Here is a 21,358-nt window from a genome sequence, read left to right on the forward strand (position 1 = left end):
TATTATTATTATTATTATTATTATTATTATTATTATTATTATTAACTTGCACCCTCAAATTTGCAGTCAATAATAATTTTAATATTATATTTACTGAGCACTACCCAGTCCAGTATTCTGAAGCTCCAAAGGATTAGGATCTACAAAGAATCACTCACTTTTATGCTTTTTTCAAAAACCTGCCATAACCATGGTTGTATCACTTTAGAGAAGTGAAACCACTTTTTCCCATTGTCTGAGAAACGAAGCCTAGAATCCCATCCCCTTGTAAGCTATGGCAGGACTTAATAGTCACTGTTACATCCACAGCCATGCTGCTCACACCACACAAGGTAGAGGGAGGGCAGGGTAAAAGTCTCTTCACTGTGCCAGCTCCTGGAATGGTATAATGAAAAGGCCTGGATTGGGCCTATTGCCATCAAGTGATGTTAGGTAGCAGGGTGAGCTCAGGATCCTATGGTTTCAGGCACTTCTATTGGCTATGCTCAGACACTCCAAATGTCCCTATTTTCCAGGGACAGTCCCAGATTTACATCCTGGTTTCTGATTTGATGCTGTAATGTCCCGCTTTCCTTAGGACACCCCTATTTTCATTGGAGAAATGTTGAAGGGTATGGTAGGATATCTCTATTTTCACCAGAGAAATGTTAGAGGGCATGTACTCTCTGCAGGGATACTACCACAGGTAGTTTCTGTCTGCTACTTGTAGGACATATCTTCTGGTAGCATAGCTCCCCTGATGGAAGATGGACAAGACTGGGTACAGGAACAGATTTGCCTCATCCAAACTCCCTCTAGTATGGAAGATCAGGGCTTTGGATTATCTGCCCAGATTTATTAACTTTCCTCACTTACCATATCAGAGTAAGTTTTTGGTGCTTATTTCAGGAGTCCTGCAGAATAGTAATAAACAAGGTTGTTGGTTGTTTTCTGTCCTTGGGATGTTGGGTAATAGAATAAAATTCTGGAGCCTTCCCAGTCCCCAAATATCTATTTTCTTCCATGGGGAAGCTTATTTTTCTGCAAGCCATCGACACTTGTGGTTTGATTCAAGCTGGGAATGACCAACCTTCAGTCCAGATGAGGAACCTGTGGCCCTCCAGTTGCTGCTTGACTCAACTTCCCTTAGCCCCAGCCAGCATGGCCAATAGTCAGAGATGATGAGAGTTGTTGTCCGACAATAATAGTGGTGGGGTGGGCACAAGTTCTGTGCTCTTGCTTTAGCCTGTGGAAATTTGTCTCCTGTTCTCATTTTAAAGAGAGAGAGAAAATTGGCAATTTAAGGTAATTGCTATTTGTATAATAAAATGGAACTTGGAAGAAACAGTATCGCTTTGAGAAATTGTTCTAAATGAATTACCAATTTCAGAGTATCTAAGAAGCGGAAGGGTTCAGAAGTACATTTTAAAAGCCACAAAAAAACCAAACTTCCGCTATGAACTTAAGAAGCACCATAACATCTTTACTGAGCACTACCCAGCAGTTATGAATTAGCATGCTAATAAAGGCTCACAGTTGCTTCTGACTCGCTGTACAGATTTTATCATTGTATTATTTCAAGGCAAAGAAGAACAAAATCCCAAAAACAAACACAGTGAATTAATGACGGGTTTCTTAATTGCTTGCCATTTTTTGACACAGCCCCTTTGGAAAGTGCTTTGTGTTGTAGGTGCCTCCATTCCGTCAGTCTTCTGGTTAATTATTGATTGAGTGGCAAATAACTGTGCTGAAAGAAAACAGTTTCAAAGGAGATGGGCATTCCTCTCTTCAGTGTTAGCTGAAGGAATGGGGGAGTGATGGTTTCAAGTAGGAAATGGGGCCAATATGAACAAATTAACCTCCAGTCTATGTTGCCTTTCACTCTATAAGCATTCATTAACCTCTACTGTTTCAAGCAGTTGTGACTGTGTAATATTGTGTAGAGGAAATGCTGTATTTCTCCAGCATGCCACCGTTAAGTCTTCAGGATTCTCATGTTATTTGGCTTTCCTTTAAAACATAACAAGTGTGATATTTAATGTCTTTTATTTAAAGAGCATTCTTTCCGCTCTGTATGAAGTACAGCCTGGTGCATGCTTGCTACCAGGCACATCTTGACATTTTGAAAATGAACACGGGTCTCCAGAGGGTGGGTGTTATGCTCACATCCAGCAGGTGCATAATCTAGCTACGCATACAGTTGTATTAAAAATGTATTAACTGCGCTTCGTGATTAACACTGACTGAAGGGCCTTGGAAAACAGAGCTCACTCAATAGCAATCCATTAATATCACCTTGGTTTACACTGAGACAAGTGATATAGAGAGGGAAGGCAGGAGGGTGGAGTGGTGAGCAAATGCATGTAAACTTCTTCAATCAACATTGGCATAATCGTTTTGGCTGTGGGCCATCAAGTCATCAATCCTAGCTTTAATAGAGAGTGTTGTAAGGAGATTTCTACCAGAAGGCCTCCTAATGAGAGCTGATTGCACTAAAAAGTGCTTCTTAGAGAATTTGTAGCAACGTGTGGATGGTAGACATTATAACTTACATTTTGAAAGAAGCACACCTTATGGGGAAAGAAAACAACACTGGAATAAATTATCCTATTATAATTTTTGAGGGTATTTTATATTAAAGGTGAAAAGGTTAAGGACCCCTGGATGATTAAGTCCGGTCAAAGGTGACTATGAGGTGCAGTGCTCATCTCACATCAGGCTAAGGGAGCTGGCGTTTGTCCACAGACTGCTTTCTGGGTCATATGGCCAGCATGACTAAACCATGATGCAATGGGATACTGTGACGAGTGCCAGAGTGCATGGAAACCTTTTTTTCCCCTTTCCACCACAGTGGAACCTATTTATCTGCTTGCACTGGTATGCTTTCAAACTGCTAGATTGGCAGAATCTGGGATAGAGCAATGGGATCTCTCGCAGATGCATAAATTCGGACTGTTGACCTTCTGCTTAGCAAGCTCAATTACTATTTTATATTAGAACTGTGTCTCTGTGTATGTATGTGTGTGTATGTGTGTGTTTAGATACCTAGAGTAGTGATGGGGAACCTGTGACCCCAAGTCTAATTTCATGCTTCCCTCTGGATGTTGTATACATATGTATGCACACATAGTGTTTCACACACATACTGATTGATGCAGTGTCTCAGTGCTACAGTATACATCGTTTTTTTAGAAACAGCAGTTGACAAAAATTGATATGTTTGTCAGCTAGAGTCATAAACAGGCAAAAGAACAGCAGGAGCATTATATGACTGTAGGAATACTGCTGGGATTCATCATGGAGAATTCTGCTGAAGCATTATTCTGCTAAATAGCACCACCTACCCTCTCCAAACAATGAATGGTAAAGTGCAATGGAAGGCTAATTGAGTGTGGATGGTAATAGCAAGGAAATTTCTGATAATTGCTAGATCTGTGTTGAACAGAGTAGGATCTAGGGGAGGTTCATAATAACAAAGGAAAACCCCTAAACCAATACAGCTCAGATTGTTGTAAAGATTGGGGAGGGGTGCTAAGTATTTGAAAAAAGAACTGTGAACATTAATAGAAATAATAATGAGAGTCCTAAAACTGTACTGACATGTTCTGTATTTTGTATACAGTGGTACCTCGGGTTAAGTACTTAATTCGTTCTGGAGGTCCGTTCTTAACCTGAAACTGTTCTTAACCTGAAGCACCACTTTAGCTAATGGGGCCTCCCACTGCTTCCGAGCTGCCGGAACACAATTTCTGTTCTCATCCTGAAGCAAAGTTCTTAACCCGAGGTACTATTTCTGGGTTAGCGGAGTCTGTAACCTGAAGCATATGTAACCTGAAGTGTATGTAACCCGAGGTACCACTGTATTTGTATTTCAAATGTTTTCTATTTTGATGTTTCAAATGTTTGCTGTAAGTTGTTTTGGGCACAACTTGTTGTGGAAAAGTGGAATAAGAGCACCTGCTTCATGCAGAAGGTTCTAGGTTCAATCTCTGGGTAGGGCTGGGAATGCCTCTTGGCTGAGACCCTGGTGAGCTGCTGCCAGAGCAGACAATATTGGACTAGATGGAGCAAATGCTCTGACAGTTTTCTGTGTTTCTTAACTACCCCTCTCTGACTGTGACTTTTGCCCTTTATTAGTGTTTTCTCTAGAGTGCTTCTAAATATTTTAATGAGATATTGCTGTATTTTAAATTCAAAGAGGCAGCTGTAAGTTTGCTTGAAACAGTCATGTGCCATTCACTGGGAGAATTAAGGTTTATTAATGATTATGTTTGCCCTTTGTCTTTAACATGTGCTATAGAAAAGTGTGAATGCACCATTCTATTCTGAGGCATGGTAAACTCTTTCTTAATACCTCTGCTGTTGAAATCCTCTTTATGCTTAATGTTTCTAAAATAATGAAATAACCAGATTATGGTGCTTGATCATTGACCTTAGAAAATTATTAACATGTGCGTTTCTCTTCTTAATTGGCTAATGAGCCTACAATGCATCAGTATCGTTTTGCTTCATATCTTTATATATAATTTCTGCAGAAGGTATTTGCTCATCTATGGATATCTATGTACTTGCTGGATTAGGAACCATATGTATAAATCAGATGCCCACCTGAATGCACAATGAAGTAAAAATACAGTGGTACCTTGGTTTACGAACTTAATCCGTTTGGAAGTCTGTTCTTAAACCAAAGCATTCTTAAACCAAGGCGTGTTTTCCCATAGCAGCAGGGGACTCAGTTTACAAATGGAACACACTCAACAGAAAGAAAAACATGTTCTACTTCCAAGGTGAAGTTCACAAACCAAAACATCTACTTCCAGGTTTGCAGTGTTCTTAGTCCAAGTTGTTCATAAACTAAGCTGTTCCTAAACCAAAGTACCACTGTACACTATTTGCTTTGATTGGATGCTTATTCTAATACATGCTGGGATGCACATATCCATCAATGTTCTTTTACAACTAGATATGTGCTAGTAAGGCTTATGTTATGTGCCCCCCATCCCCCAAATTTCATGTTATCATCTGCTGTTTAAATTACTTTGACAAACATTTGCCAAAGTAGTTTTTTTAAAAGTTATAAGAATATAAGAGGAGCCCTAATGATGTGGGATGTAATCTACTGGGAGCAGTCAAGTACAACATTCCTTGTTTTGCTAGAGTGGACATGCAAGGGAGTGCTTGGTCCAGTCAGTTGAACTTCCTATTTCTCCTGGCCTGGAGCATCCTTCCTTGCATGTGACTAGTAGGTGGGTGTGACCTTACCTGACCTGGTAAAAGGTCCACTCACACTGCCACCTCTCTCTTTTCCATCTTCTCTTTCATCCTGCGAACTTCCTGGACTGAACTGCTGGCTGCCAACCAAGCAGTCTCCCCAGGTTATCCCCATATGAGGTAAACCTATTTGTACATGTTTGTAACTTTAAGCCTAAAGCCTGCCTTAAGGGGTCACACTGTGCTCTGCCTGATCGTGAGTGAAACTACTTTTTGTTACTATGAATAAGACTGTGGTGTCTTTATTCTTTTAGGAGGGATTCAAAAGGGGTCTTACCAGGAATCTTAGAATATTAGAACATATCTCAGGCTGGACAAACTAGATTGAATTGCTTGTTGTCTTAAGAAACTCACACGAGTTTGCAACCAGCTTTCTGCTGCGTAAGAAGGGGAATGCACTCTGCTAAGTAAAGGAACTTGCTAGTGCAGGCTAGGAAGGATATTAATAAACAATGTATCATCTCCTGCCACCCTCAACATTCCCACAAATGGATCAGATAAAAGACTCACCTAGTGCAGTATTCTTTCCCCACAGTGGTCAGCCAAAGGCAAATGGGAAACCCATAAACTTGACGGGAGCACAAATAAGCCTCCCTTCACTTGCATTCCCCAGCCACTGGTTTTCAGAGATAGTACACAACCATTGTTACTAGTAGCTATTGACTTAGTGTAGTATTCAATTGTCTTTTACTCAGGGTAGACTGAATGAAACTATTGGACTGGGTTAGGTCCATTAATTTCAATAGGGCTTCACTAAGTAAAACTTAGCTGAATGCCATCCTTAATTTTATTTTATTTTCTCTCTCCCCCCCTCCTTTCTGCAAGAAGGAAACAGTATTAATTGACACAGTGGAGAGCAGTTGGCCACAGAAAGGTTCATGGAGGGTTCTGGGTTTCTGTCAAAATTGGAAGAGCAGGGGGTTTTTTAACCAAAGTTGTCTAAATGAAAAATATTGCTGTACAAAGGACACATTGCACAGATCACTGCACCGCACAAAGCTTTGTGCCTGAACCCATAAAATGAAAGGTCACCACATATTTTTTTCCTTTCTTTTCTTTTCTTCAAAGCTTGTGGGACTTCAGCAGTAATTCAATGAGTTTCAAAAAGACTGAGGTGAAAAAAGGAGAAAATTTTTGGGGTCACTTTGCTGCTCCTTTTTCTTGACTCTAGAAATACTCAGTCAAGCTGGTTTTGAGGTATGCATGCCTCTTAAGAAAAGTCTTGCTATCGCTGTTTCATGTTTGAATGAGGAACACAGACAGCAAATTCAGAGAGATCCCACAGAAAGGGAAATTCAATATTGCAATGTGTTATATGTACTTTTCTCCCTGGAAGAGTGGTGGGGTGAGGTTATGTGCAAACCTGAGATTATGAGTGCCTTTCAAACAAGGAATAATAATAATAATGATAATAATATATTATTATTATTTATACCCTGCCCATCTGGCTGGGTTTCCCCAGCCACTCTAGGCAGCTTCCAACAAAATATTAAAAATACAATAAAACATCAAACATTAAAAACTTCCCTTAACAGAACTGTCTTCAGATGTCTTCTAAAAGTCAGATAGTTGGTTATTTCCTTGACATCTGATGGGAGGACATTCCACAGGATGGGTGCCTCTGCTGAGAAGGCCTTCTTTCTGGTTCCCTGTAACTTTGCTTCTCACAGTGAGGGAACCACCAGAAGGCCCTCAGAGCTGGACCTCAGCTGAATAACGGGGGTGGAGATGCTCCTTCAGGTATACTGAGCCGAGGCCGTTCTTTCATACACTTGGCTTCAGTATATACATACTGGACAAAATTCCATAGCATGAAGATGTGTTCACTTACCCTCTTACTGTTGTTAGCCGCTCTGAGCCCGGCTTCAGCTGGGGAGGGCGGGATATAAATAAAATATTATTATTATTGCTGACCTGATTGCTATCTGCCATTGAGTGGAACAGGAGGGGAGGCAGAAAAATCTGACCCACAATTCACTAGCAGCAAAAGCCCCAGAGGGAAGCTTGGCTTCAATTAGTGCTCTGGGGAGCTGGATAAGTCCTGCTGCTGTCCATTTGCAAGCCACTGCTGAAGATTTGGCTCCAAAGGGTGTCATTCTGAAGGTGAAGAGTCTACCTGTATTTGCTTTTATCCTGGAATGTTTGTTGGCTCTCTGTAGCCTCTGTAGCCATTGAAATGAGTTTTGCTGGGGTGAGAGACCGGTTGTGTGTAGAGCATGGACTGCAGGACACAGCCACTTGACCAGCTCAGGGTGAGAGCCTATAGTGGGCAGTGGAAAAGAATCTCCTTGGGTGAGAAACTCTATGCCCTGTGCTAACCCAGATTAGGTTATTTCACTAGAGCTCCTTTGGCTCCTGTCATCCAGTGCTGAGATTCCACAGAGGATGTGCAGAATGCCTCTCTGGTTTTCTTCACCATTTCATCACATGAAGCTTTGTTTTTATTACCTGAGTAGCAGAAGACTTCCTATTGACTCAAAAGGTTTACTTTCCTTGTCAGCTGAGCACAATAGCCATCTCTGGATATTTGCCTGTTCTGATAGGAGTGGTCCATTAGGATAGAAAAATGCATTGATAGAAAAATGCATTGATTTGATATTTCTATGAATTGTATCTAGTGCTTTATAATGTGTAGACCATGACAAACAGAGAATTAGAGTTGGGTTTTGGATCAGTGATCTACACTTTTGTATGGCTAGCAATTCTTTCAGGGATGGAAAAGCTGTAAATTTCATGGTCCTTTGCTTAGGGTGCGCTGGCATTTAAATAGTATTATGTTCTTTGTCTGAAATTCCATTATATGTGCATTATTCCAAGTGTTTGTGGGATTCAGCCCAAAGTCTCAATGCTAGTGTTTTTTGGTCAGTTGCAGCTGCATCTTAAACCCTTTTTCCACAGTATGTTGGTCCTGTGGGTCTTCATTACAGTAGCTAGACTACTACTAGACCAGAGTATCTCTTTCACAGAGTGCAGCTTTAGTTTTAAAATACTTGCTTAGTAAAAATGCAGCAGTCAATCTGTAAAGTAATGCAATAGAAAACATAAATAGTATTTGACAGATGTGTTAGGAAATAATTTTGATAAATGTTTCCTTTTGCTGACAAAGAGTTTTAAGCAATGATGTCTTTGAACGCGATAGCTAAAGTTCCAGTTGGATACCCATTTTTCATCTGGCCTGGTCATTAGATTTGCTTTCACTTTTTCAGCCATGATTTGAACCAGGTTTCCCTGGTCCAAGACAATTACACCACAATAGTCCGCTGAGCATCCATTTTCCTCAAAGATCTCTCTACAGAAGGGTTTAGCCAAAACAAACCATGCAGTTTCACTTTTTAAATGTTTATGTACCTTTCCCCCCAGCAACAACTGGTGCTCAATCTTTTAAAAATACAATTATTAAAACCAGCTAAAGGCAGACAATAAAGCAATTCAGATGCAGCAGATTATATACACCCCCTCAATCCCATCAGCACCATGAATTCATTTAAGAAAATGTGCATATGTTTGCTTAATTTTAATTTTTATTCTCATTACAACAGCACACACACACATAGTAGAAGAGGGGAATTAGGAAGTGTGAGGATTCAGCAGGAATGTGTGAACATGTGAGCATTGCCATTTGATGATTATAATTCTTAGGCTGCCTCTGATACTTGGATCCTTAGCAGCCTTTTAATGGTTTCAACTTGAATTGCAATTTTGCATTCGTTGACAGGTGAGGTAATGGCATTCTTCATTTGATTCATGAATTGACTTTGATTTCTCTCATTTTTTGGTGTCATGTGATTACCGAGCAATTCTTGATCTATGTAATATCCCAAGATGTGCATGATAAGATGAGTTTGGCTGCAGCCCCTACCCAGCCTGCCTGCCAGCCACAGCACTATCATAGTCTGTATCAAGGAAATTCAAATTTTACATCCAACCCCCCCCCCAACACAAAGGCTGTGTCCAAAATTAAGCAAAAATTGTATAGTTTTGCATATATAGTGCCAACTCACAAATTTTATTTTCGACTGTAGCAGAATGAGAGTTGAGGACTGGGGACAGGTGAAGTCTGTGGTGCAAACTTAAAGGCCTTTCAGTAATAAATTTCCCAGAAGTATCTGTGTTAGTTTTTTAAGATTTTCAGGACACCAAATTCTGTCAGCTGTCAGATTCTAGAATTTTTTTACCAATGGGCATAAAGATGACTTGTAAATGTTATCTTGGCAAACAATGTATCTATTTTTGACACGTCCCTCCTCCAGAAAAAGCATATATTTTCACTTGATTTTTTTTCTTTTTTGTCTGTAAAGACTTTGCCCAATCATTCACTGAGCACACACATTTTTGAGGATTTTATATTCACATGAGTATTTTAAAAAGAGAGCTGTATCAATAATTATTAGGAATGTAAGTTACAAGTCCATTTCAACATGTAGCTCTTTACCAATAAGAGATTCTATAAAATTCACTGACAAATCAACTGCAGGACAGATGACACTCCTGGGGTTTGCTTCCTTCCAGCATTTAACCATTACAGCTCTCTTTCTACACTAGCACTGTGGGCTGTTTTTATATACATAGTTGTGAAAATTCAAGCTATGGCATATGCCTTGAAGCAGTGTGGTGGTGATGATAAGAGCCCAAGGCAAGAGAACATGTCTCATTCCCAAGAAAAGCCATACTTTGGCCTCCAGTTGACTCTGTGAATGACAGATATGATGGCAGAAATTGAAATAATAGTTGTATTTTCACCATCTTTACTTGTCCCATGATGGCTGCTGAGTATGTTGAATAGTGAAGGACTTAGGTGAAACTGAGTATCTGAGGCAATCTGACATTTGATGCTACCTCTATGGTTTCAGTAAGCTTGTCTAAAATGTCAGTTTCCCATCACACATTGGACATGTTTATACAACAATTTGGAAAATATGGAGAATGAAAGGGGGAATGTGAAAATAAAAACAGAAGCAGGTGAACAGGTACATGGAGAACACATGATGCAACTACTATATGAAGGATTTCCATTTGGGAACATTAAACCAGTGTGATTCTTTTATTTCTGGGTATGCTTTTGTACATGTAATAGGATGTGAGAGTTCCCAGTTTTTGTTGCAAAAGTTATCAGTCTGGTGCCAACACAGTTTGAGATGTGAAAACTTTTCTAGCCTTGATTTTCTGCACGGCCAGTTAACAAGATAAATTCCTTATGCAACAAAAGTAATGGGATAATTACCAGTCTTATTCACTAGGTCTTAAGAGTGATACTTACACTGTGAATGACTGATTTAATCCTAACTGAGGTGTTTTTATGTTCTGTTTCTTTACAGTTAGCTGCCCTGGAGAGACAAATCTTTGACTTTCTTGGCTTCCAGTGGGCTCCTATCCTTGGTAATTTCCTGCACATAATAGTTGTCATTTTGGGTTTGTTTGGAACCATACAATACAGACCTCGGTATATAGTTGTGGTAAGTTTTGAGTTCATTGATTTTTATTAAAATGGATAATATAATATTTCAGCTCAGTTATAATTTAAAACATCTGAATAATGTGGGTGGTTGTTTTTTTTAAAAAAGCAATATTATATTTTTGTTCAGTTCTCCAGTATGCTTCATCTATTTGTACCATGAATATTGTCAATCTCCTTTGGAGCAGGAAAATGAGTACTAAAACCTGAGCAGAATATTAGAATTAAATCATATGTCCGCAAAAATGTGAAACAGATACAAATATGTTCTACAAGCAGTATCCTCTGAAAATGTCACACCTTAGTTGGAGTAATTGACCTTGTAGGACATCTCAAGCAGTTCTGCATTCAGGTCTCCCTAATAGCTGGCTGGGCATTGGTAAGAGAAGCAGTCCCAGAGTATATGACACTCCCTGCCCCCAGCCAGTATTGATGAATGGAGGCAGCTAGTATGTAGCGCTGATACCTTCCTACCACCAGAGAGGAGTTCCATGGATGGAGAAGCTCCACCACTGTTGTGTCCAAGCAGGCAGAAAGCTAACAGGAAGGCCCAATACATGACATTTGACAGCTAAGGGTGGGACACCAGCAGCTTTAGACCCATTTTAAAGTAATTTTTGCAGTCATGAACTAAAACAAGATAAATTCCTTATTATGTAACAAGGATTCCTTATGGATGTAAAGCCCCACAGATCCTTGGGCTAGCCAGCTACACTAGCCTGGAGCTGATGGAATGAAAAAGGGTGGGGCAAGAAAAACTTAACCCACGTTCGTAGCTGGCATGAACCTCTAGGTTTTGGGAAATAGCTGTATATCCACCTTTTTCTCTTCCCCCGCCCCAGCCGCCAACCAATTTGGATTGGTCTGCCCTTCACTTGTTTACCATTTCTGATTTTTATCATGACCTTTTTAATACACTCAGGAGAGAACCTCCTCCACAGTGAATTCACTCTTTCTGCAATTCACACTCCCTTCCCCAACCTCTCACGTGGAGGTCACGTGAGACTGCTTTGAATTCCTGCAGACTTTAGTGACTGAGCCTGAAGGCAATGAAAAATAGGAATTAAAAAAAATAAATAACACTGGAGTGCCCATAGGCTTTTACATCAATTATGTAAACTTCCACAATTCTAAGCACAGGCCATGTATAACTTTCAGCTGCATAGTTTTCCACTGGAACAAAGAGGAAAGAACAGGGGATCTCTACAGCTTAACCTATCCAGAAATCAAGCATTCTGAAGCCATCTGAAAAACTAGCTTCCTTCACATACCGTTGACCCCTCGCTGGCTGGAAAGGTTGAATGCTTATTGCTTTCCCCCTGAAAATGTCAGCGTTTGGGATCTCTCTGTAATTTTATCAGTAATGGCTTTTGAGGTATAAAGATCACTACTTCTTTTTTAAAGGATATCTATTGGAGAATTTTTATAAAACATGCTTTTAAAGTTTATTTCTGTATTGATGATTTGAGTCCTGTACTTCTTTCAGTATGGTGACACCGCAGAGACCTTCAGAATGAAAGTCTTGATGAAGACTAGCCCTTTGTCTGAGGACCTTAAGGGGTTTTTTGGGGGAAGCATAATTTTCATGTGGTTGAGTGTGCTTTTGAAAAATCAACTTTACCTTCTCAGCTGGAAAACATTTGAAATGGTCCTAATTGCCTTCTGTGCATTGCCATCAAATTCAACATTCTTTCTCCTCCCCCCACCCCATTGACCCCTGTCCCACCACTGCCCAGTCCTCCCCAGAGTGGGTAGAAATGGGTGCAAATAAGACTGGAAAGGCTTTACCCTTGGACTTCCTAATTACTGTAAGTCATTATACAGAGACATCTTGTAGTAAGTACAGTCTTGGTGAATAGTGTGTTAAGTAGCTGACATAATACTTGCGCAGGTACAGAATTCCACAAATTAATTCACTCAGCTTCAGAATGGGGCCAGTCAACCTGGATTTCTGGTTCCTATTTCTTATACCAAGGCTATAGAAAACTTAAGGATGCTTCATGTACCGTATATACTCGAGTACAAGCCGACCGGAATATAAGCTGAGGCACCTAATTTTAGGGGGGGAAACTGGGAAAACTTATTGACTTGAGTATAAGCTGGTGCACCACACCACAAACCTGGTGGTGGCGGCAGCGGAGGAGAAGAACAAGCAGCCTGAAAGGGCTGCTTTCAGGCTGCTTGCTCATCCTCCACCACCCACCGGCAGAGGCAGAGGAGGGGGAAGGAGCCGGTAAGGGCTTCTTTTGGGCTGCTGCTTCCCCCTCCACTGCCCCCGACAGTGGAAAAGGCGGAGGAGGAGGAAGGAGCAGCCACTCGTCTCTCTGCCGCTGCCTCTGCCGCTCGCAAGAGCAGGCATAGGAGCCCGGTTGGGAGAGGCACAGCGCAGCACAGCGCCTCTCCCAGCCACGGCTCCTGTGCCTGCCCTTGCGAGAGGCGGGCAGCCACGGAGGGACAAGCAGTGAGAAAGGGCTCCTTTCTCGCCGCTCGTCCCTCCGCAGCTGCTCGCCTCACTTGAGTATACGCCGAGGCAGGCTTTTTCAGCATAAAAAATATGCTGAAAAAGTTGGCTTATATTCGAGTATATACGGTATTTTGGGAGCCATATGTGTGTTATTTAAAGACATGAACACTTCATGGGGAACGCTGGCCAGTCATGGCTCCTTGGCATGTGAGTATACCACTAGTGCTTAACATGAGTCCCTCCAGATGTTATTGGACTCCAGCTTCCATCAGCTCCTGCCAGTATGGCCAATGATCAGGGATGATGGGAGGCATAGCCCAGCTCTGGGGTACATGGTGTATGTGAATGAAAAATGTAAAGCACACACCATATACAGGTGAAACTCGGAAAATTAGAATATCGTGGAAAAGTTCATTTATTTCAGTAATTCAACTTAAAAGGTGAAACTGATATATGAGATAGACTCATGACATGCAAAGCGAGATATGTCAAGCCTTTATTTGTTATAATTGTGATGATCATGGTGCACAGCTGATGAAAACCCCAAATTAACAATCTCAGGAAATTAGAATATAAAATGGAATCAGCTAAACAATGATTGCAATAGCAGTATTGGACCTCTGAGAAGTAGAAGCATGCATATGTACTCAGTTCTTGGTTTGGGCCCTTTTTGCATCAATTACTGCCTCAATGCTGCGTGGCATGGATGCTATCAGCCTGTGGCACTGCTGAGGTGTTATGGAAGACCAGGAAGCTTCAATAGCAGCATTCAGCTCTTCTGCATTGCTCGGTCTCATGTCTCTCATCTTTCTCTTGGCAATGCCCCATAGATTCTCTATGGGGTTCAGGTCAGGCGGACCAGCAGTGGACCAACACCAGCTGATGACATGGCTCCCCAAATCAACACAGACTGTGGAAACTTCACACTGGGCTTCAAGCATCTGGCATTGTGTGCTTCCTCATTCTTCCTCCAGACTCTGGGGCCTTGATTTCCAAATGAGATGCAAAAGCTGCTCTCATCAGAAAAGAGATTTGGGGAGCCATGTCATCAGCTGGTGTTGGTTCACTGTGCTTCATCAAGTCCAGGGTCAAGGCATCCTTCTACCAGGAGATTTTGGAGCATTTCATGCTTCCTTCCGCAGATGAGCTTTATGGGGATGCTGACTTCATTTTCCAGCAGGACTTTGGCACCTGCCCACACTGCCAAAAGTACCAAAACCTGGTTCAGTGCCCAAGGGATTACTGTGCTTGATTGGCCAGCAAACTCGCCTAACCTGAACCCCATTGAAGCTTCCTGGTTTTCCATAACACCTCAGCAGTGCCACAGGCTGATAGCATCCATGCCATGCCTATCTCATATATTAGTTTCACCTTTTAAGTTGAATTACTGAAATAAATGAACTTTTCCACAATATTCTAATTTTCCAAGTTTCACTAGTAATTATCCCTACAAGCACACTTTTGCAAAACTACCTCCCCCCACCCAATTTCTTTGTTTGATATATGGCAAAGCTTCAGCTGTTTCAAGAAAGTGCTTTTCAGTTCAATTTTTTTTATATATTCCTTCCACATTTTCTCATAGCATGGGAGATTCCCAAGCTGTTACTGATTAAGGATGATAAGAGTGTATTTGCTCAGTTTTCTCTTAGTACCGCTGGTGTTTTACATCTGTGAAGTGATGCTTCACATAGCTAAAATTGGCCAAATATAGTCCGGGGGGTGGGGGAAATGAAATAAAATCAATTTACACGTTTCTCCAAGAAATGAAAATAGGACATGTTTTCCCTCCAGGGGAGCACAGAGGGATTTAATATTTGCATAGATAATTTTATGCTACCTAGTGTGCTCTTGCAAAGTCGGAATGTATGTAATATAAATGCCTACAGAGAAAGCGTTAGATTAGGGCGGGAAAGAAACCAAATCTTTTGAGAGTAATAAATGCAATACGTACAAGGAGTGAAACCAGATTACTTGGATTTAAGCCAGCTTGGACAGCGGAGAGCAACAAGAAAGGCAATTCCACACTGACTTCAAAAATATGTTTGATAAGGCAGGGCTTTTCTGTGGAAAAAGTGATTTTGAGGAATTTTCTGTCCTATTGTCTTGTCCTGTAATTTCCCTGGTCAATCACAAGCCGAGCTGGACTGGGTCAGGGATTATTGTAAAAGGCATTTTGAAGACACAAGAGCCTGGAGCTGGCATTCTTGGTGCTTTGCTGAAGGGAACGACTGATTGAACAGCTACAAAGACAGTGTGACTGATAGATTTCTTATCAGCCGCTCCACAGAATTCCACACACTCTGATGCTCCCTGCATAGTCTACAATTGGCATAGTCCCACTATATGAGTTCTTGATTTCCTATCAGATATTTATTGAACTTCAGGGTGCTTACATTGTTTCATTGCCTTATCTCAGAGGTGACTTCGCTACAGCAACAGGTGAAATTATGTGTAGAACTGGATTTTGATGGGTCTAACAAGGCTATTGGGACACAGGTGGGGCTGTGGGTTAAACCAAAAGCCTAGGGCTTGCCGATCAGAAGGTCGGCAGTTCTAATCCCCGTGATGGGGTGAGCTCCCATTGCTCAGTCCCAGCTCCTGCCAATCTAGCCGTTCAAAAGCATGAAGTGCAAGTAGATAAATAGGTACCGCTCCAGCGGGAAGTTAAATGGTGTTTCCGTGCGCTGCTCTGGTTCGCCAGAAGCAAATTAGTCATGCTGGCCACATGACCCGGAAACTGTACGCTGGCTCCCTCGGCCACTAAAGCGAGCTGAGTGCCGCAACCCCAGAGTCATCCGTGACTGGACCCAATGCTCAGGGGTCCCTTTACCTTTTAACAAGGCTAAATCCACCTGCTACTTTTTAAATGTCTATCATCACATGTGGAGGGTGGAGTGGGATTGCACCTCTTGGCTGCAAGCTCAAGCCATTGTGCTTTCATCTGGCTTGTGAACAGATTCCTAAATGCTCACAGAGTCACTATGGGGGGGGGGTAAAGTCCCCAACTATATGTTGATTTGGTTCACAGCTTCACTTGAATGTGCAGAGGATGTGATCAGTGAGCACCATGAAGCTATCATTTCATTACATTATGCATTTGGGTGTTTTTTCGACCTTGCTTCACTGCTTCTGAACTAGTACATTTGGATTGTTTGCTCCAAACCATTCCTATTATACAACAAAGATTTTCCATTGACAGTGCTTTCTGTCCTGCAAATTAACTTTGAATTTTGCAAACCAGCACAAAATAAGATCAAAAGCACATTTCGATATCTAAGTGCAGCCTGTGTTTTCCAAGGATAGTTTCTGTGCTTCCAAGTGTAGCATCCCTCACTTCTACCATGCATTGTTTCCCACCTTTAACTTCCTCCCTCCAGCCTTCAGGCATATATGTAGGGATGCATGTGTATGTGCCTTGATATAATAAACACTCATGATATGGTAGGATATAAAAGATACAATCAACCAAAATTCAGGCTCCCCCCCTTTTTTATTTGCACTTTTATATCTGCACATATGTTCTACATGTGATTTGAAGTTAGTGTAATATAATGCTGGCAATTCTTTAGCAAAATTTATCCCAGCATCTGATTCCCAACTTTTCAGGCCATTTAGCATAATAAGGCTATACAGTCAAACCTCGGTTGTTGAACGTAATCCTTTCCAGAAGCCCGTTCGGCTTCCGAAATGTTTGACAATTGAGGTGTGGCTTCTGATTGGTTACAGGAGCTTCCTGCACTCAAGCAGAAGCCATGTCGGATGTTCAGCTTCTGAAAAACTTTCAAAAACCAGAGCATCTACTTTCGGGTTTTCAGCTTTTGGGAGCGGAAACATTCTAAAACAGAGGCATTCGGGATCTGAGGTTTGACTGTATTGCGATTATTTCAGTGCATTTCTATGTATAGATACATTGTGAAGAGGAAAAGGTAGAATACAAAAACTGTAAATCACTCAACGTTTTGGAATTTACTGGTGTCAATAGGTTAATCTAGCACCATAAATAATAAATTTAGCTTTTCCTTGTGTTTCGTTACAGAAGGAAAGAATATTGGATTTGCAATTGGCTACAGTTCTAGGGGCTTTCTGGCAAGAGAAATCTCCTGCTCATGGTTCCCAGAAGTGCTGTACCTATTGATCTTTTTATATTATTGATCTACACCTTGTGTACAGTGTTTTCATCTTCTCTTTTTCTCTTTTTCTCCACCCTAGTACTCGGTATGGACTGCTATCTGGGTCACATGGAATGTTTTCATTATCTGCTTCTATTTGGAAGTAGGTGGGCTTTCTAAGGTAGGTTCCATGTAAATACTGGTTTGGGTGAGGATAGGACAATGATGTTTTGATAATAACATTACAAAAGGAATATTCTTTTTAAAAAAACAAAACAAAACCATCAGACATCATTGGGTTGCTTTGTTGATCATTTGCCAGTCTGTCTGTTATAGTAAATGTTTGGGCTGCCTCACCTATTTTTTATTGTAGAGGGTGATCACTGAGTGCAGCTGGACATGGGAAACATATTAGTTACTATCAGGGCTTTCTTTTCAGCTGGAACTCAAGGGAACTCAGTTCTGGCACCTCTCAGGTGGGTGCCATTGCATTATGAGAGAGGTGTTCATTGTGAGTTCCGGCACCTTTTTTTCCTAGAAAAATAGCACTGGTTATTGGTCGCTCTGGAATTGCATTTTGCAAATAAGAGTGGGCTAAAAATGTTTTAAATATATAAGTAACATTTTAAATAGTGTGGCATTTTAACACATAACAGCATGAAAACAAGTACCAACAGCTGTTTGGAGCACCATTATGCAAAAACAGCCTAATGCTATTTCATGACTATAATTCTATTTCTATTTCACGATATTAAATAAAAATCACAGATGAGAGCCTACATGTTATTTTGGTTTCCTGGAGAGTTAACAGCAGTATCTTTTACTTTCAGAATGTGTAACTGCTCGGGGTACAGGGACCCCACCCCCAAAGCTTTTTTTACAAAATCCAAACCATCTCCCATCAGCTCAGTGGTTTGAATAGGCCTCTGAGAATGCCCAATAAAGGAAATACAGTAGCATTTTTAAGTTAATAATAAACAAACTCAAAAGGAAATATTAATATAAATCCCAAGAATTATTCTGTCACCTATTCGGTAGCATGGGAGTGGGTGGGCAGGGTGGGTTGGCACAGAAGAATTATAATAAAAAAGTAAATGTGTATATATTTAATGAAATCAGCAAGTACATGGCATAGTAACAGCGAAGAACTTGTTCTAAGCGGTGTCTAAAGCATTAAAATATCTATGCAAGTTTCTTACACACACGATGTCAGCTGACCTGGTGGGTCCTCTGTTTCTTTTCTTCTGCTCATGTGGTTTCTCCTAATCTTTCTGCTACATCATAGACCCCACAAGCCCTATAGTATTTCATGTTAATAAAGTTCATTCTGGGTTTTCTGACTATTTTAATCATCATACCTAAATAACATCCAGATGTTGTTTTGGTGTATTTGTATTTCTGGTCCTGAAGGTTTATTGTTAGTCTGATCATTTTTTCTACAGCATTGTGTGTTTTTTAAGTCTGTTTTTTTCAAGGTAGACTTTCAAAGTGAAACTTCATTTTCTTTTATTACACCATAGTTTTGATTATTAATTTTATTTTGGAGCAAAAGTCTCCAAGATATCTGAGTTAGCTTTTCTTTCAGATGTTCTTTATTATATTCACTCTTTTCCATTTCAGACAATTTTGCATGATTTTTGTTTTGTATTGAAAATATAAACTTTTTTGGCAAGATCCAATGTTGAGGGGAGATTTTATACTTGTTTCCAGAAGTTGTCAAGAGTTCAGTCAGTAGTTTGGCAATAAGGTATGAAAACTTCAAAGTGGGAAAGGTGTTAATATGTGTATGTCTCAAAAGGCCTCTACAATTCTGATCTAGTCAGAGCAAGTGGCTCACTAGGAACTGTCCATGGTGCTGCAGTAGCCGACGTCCCTTGCTGCCTTGCCCTGTAGGCTCCTCAGTGGAACAGAACAGACCAGCATGCTAGGTTTTATTTAAACAAAGCTTTGTAATGCTCTGCTATTCAGTGATAGTTAATAAGTTTTGGATGAGGTGAGGTTATGTTTTTACTATTATTTCAAACAAAACAGACTGGTGAGGCTAAACCAGTGGCTGAGCTAGAAATATATACTGTATAACCAGACAATGCAGGACCAAGAGCGGTGATGGAAAGAGATGGTTGAGTTTCAGAAGCCGAAAGTCACCTTATTTCCTCCAATCTCAATCATTGCCTCCATTCTCAACCAGGCTCACTATCAGAGATGCTGGCTTGCATCTGTTTCAGTGTTGCAGACCATGATGCTCCTGGGCTTGTGGTGAGTAAGGTCAAAGCAAGAATGGGCGTGCTACACCACACGCAAACCTACACACATTGCACCCCCACCCCCAGCATATCTCCCCTCCCCGCATGCAGTTACTGCACACAGGATGTGGATGCTTAACCCTTCCTGTCCCAGCAGTGACCCCACCCTCCAAAAACATCCCCACACTGCAGTTAGGCATTAGAAAATATCAACTAGTGGAGAGGCTAACTCAGGAGGGGCTACTGTGAGCGAGATGGCGAGGCCACATGAGGTGCATCCAGCCCATGGCTCAACTGATTCCGTATGGTATGGAACAAGAGTCCCTCAAAGTCTTTCTCCACTCCCTGCAAGCTTCAAAATAACTTTTTGTAGGTATGCTTCACTTATACAACTGCATTCCTGAGGACTTAATTAGAAAGCCTTTCCAGATGGTGCCAAAAATAGTTTTGTATTTTCCCAGGTGACATTTACAGTGGTTTCATAGAATTGCATAAAAACAGGATCATAAAACAGCAATATTGTTTTAAGTAGGAAATTCATTTTCTTTTATTATACCACAATATCCCATTCTGCAACTGCAAGGGAAAGAACTGAGGGTTTCGATGGTGGATAGAAAAACATTACCTGGGTTCAGGATCTATCTGTAGTTGGATAGCAGCAGGGGTGGACTTCAGAAGGCCAAAATTTAGCATGGGTTGCCAGTGCCCAGGGCTGTGTGGAGGTGAGGGAGGGTGGGAGGGAAATATGCATGCACATTCAACTGCCTAACAGCATCTGTGTCACCCAGGAGATTGCAGCCACAGAGATAAGAAAAGAGTAGTTATTCTATTGTCTGTAGAGGTCATTTCCTGGTTCTCATGGAGAAGCCATTTTCAATGAAACCCATCAATGGAAGTGTACAGCTGTATTGAGGCAGCACCAAGTGTTGACATTTTGTGCCCCAAACAATTTTGCACCCTGGGCAACCACCCTTGTACCCCCCCCCACTCCACCACTGGTGCCACCCCACCTGTCACCTTCCATTCTGCTCAATTCACTTACATCATAGTTGTGGCACCTTGCAGCGCTCCCTAGGCTTGACACGCAGTATGGTGGAACCAGTCACACTACCCTAAATCTGCCTCTCTTAGCAGTTCTACCTATTGAGAATCAACTGAGAAGTAGACCTGGGATGAAAGTTTCCCAGAGGCCAGGTATGTTCATGCCCCATCACCAGTCTTTTACCAGGTTGACCAGAAAGGATAGACCTGTTCTCTTGTGCTAGTTACCCTTTCACAGTTTTTACCACCCCACCTCCTGGGAAAAATCTCTGTGGGTACCTATGCCAGCAGAGGGAGAACTCAAAGCAGGGATGTTGCTTTTGAATGCAGTTCTGCCTTACTTCCTTTCTGTCTAGTGTTGTCTGAAACATACTTCAGCCAATCCTAAATACTTTTGTACTATAGAATCATAGAATTGTAGATTTGGAAGGGACCCCAAGGGTCATCTGGTATAACCCCCGGCAATGCAGGAATCTCAGCTAAAGCATACATGCCAGATTCAACCTCTGCTCAAAAACCTCCGAGGAAGGAGAGTGCACATTTTGCAGATATATCTTACAGTTAAGATAAAGAAAGTGTGTGTGATACAATTATCTGCAGCTCCTATTCAAACCCTATTTAAAATGAGATGAATAGCCTTTGTTGGATACTACAATAGATGCCTTTGGTTTTTGTATTCTTTAAAATTCAGGTGGAAACCCACTTGTAAAATGCTTGCTTCTTGAGACTCTTCTCCCATTTGAGGTTGGCACTTAAACAAAACCTCCCTTATTGTGCTCTCTTATAATTGTTAGGGTTG

The 21,358-nt window shown here is 41.2% G+C and overlaps 1 protein-coding gene across 2 annotated transcripts in view; it reads left to right on the forward strand.

Annotated features, from left to right (window-relative positions):
- NKAIN3 (sodium/potassium transporting ATPase interacting 3) overlaps positions 1-21,358 on the forward strand; it is a 193,138-nt gene that overhangs the window by 73,985 nt on the left and 97,795 nt on the right. For both annotated transcript variants that reach the window (XM_083623475.1, XM_083623474.1), the window contains exons 2-3: positions 10,566-10,703; positions 17,376-17,456. In XM_083623475.1, coding sequence (XP_083479601.1) covers positions 10,566-10,703; positions 17,376-17,456 — 219 coding nt within the window. The remainder of the gene's footprint in view (positions 1-10,565; positions 10,704-17,375; positions 17,457-21,358) is intronic.

This window comes from Podarcis filfolensis (genome assembly GCF_964270895.1).
Source record: "Podarcis filfolensis genome assembly, chromosome: 7".
Classification (NCBI taxonomy): domain Eukaryota; kingdom Metazoa; phylum Chordata; class Lepidosauria; order Squamata; family Lacertidae; genus Podarcis; species Podarcis filfolensis.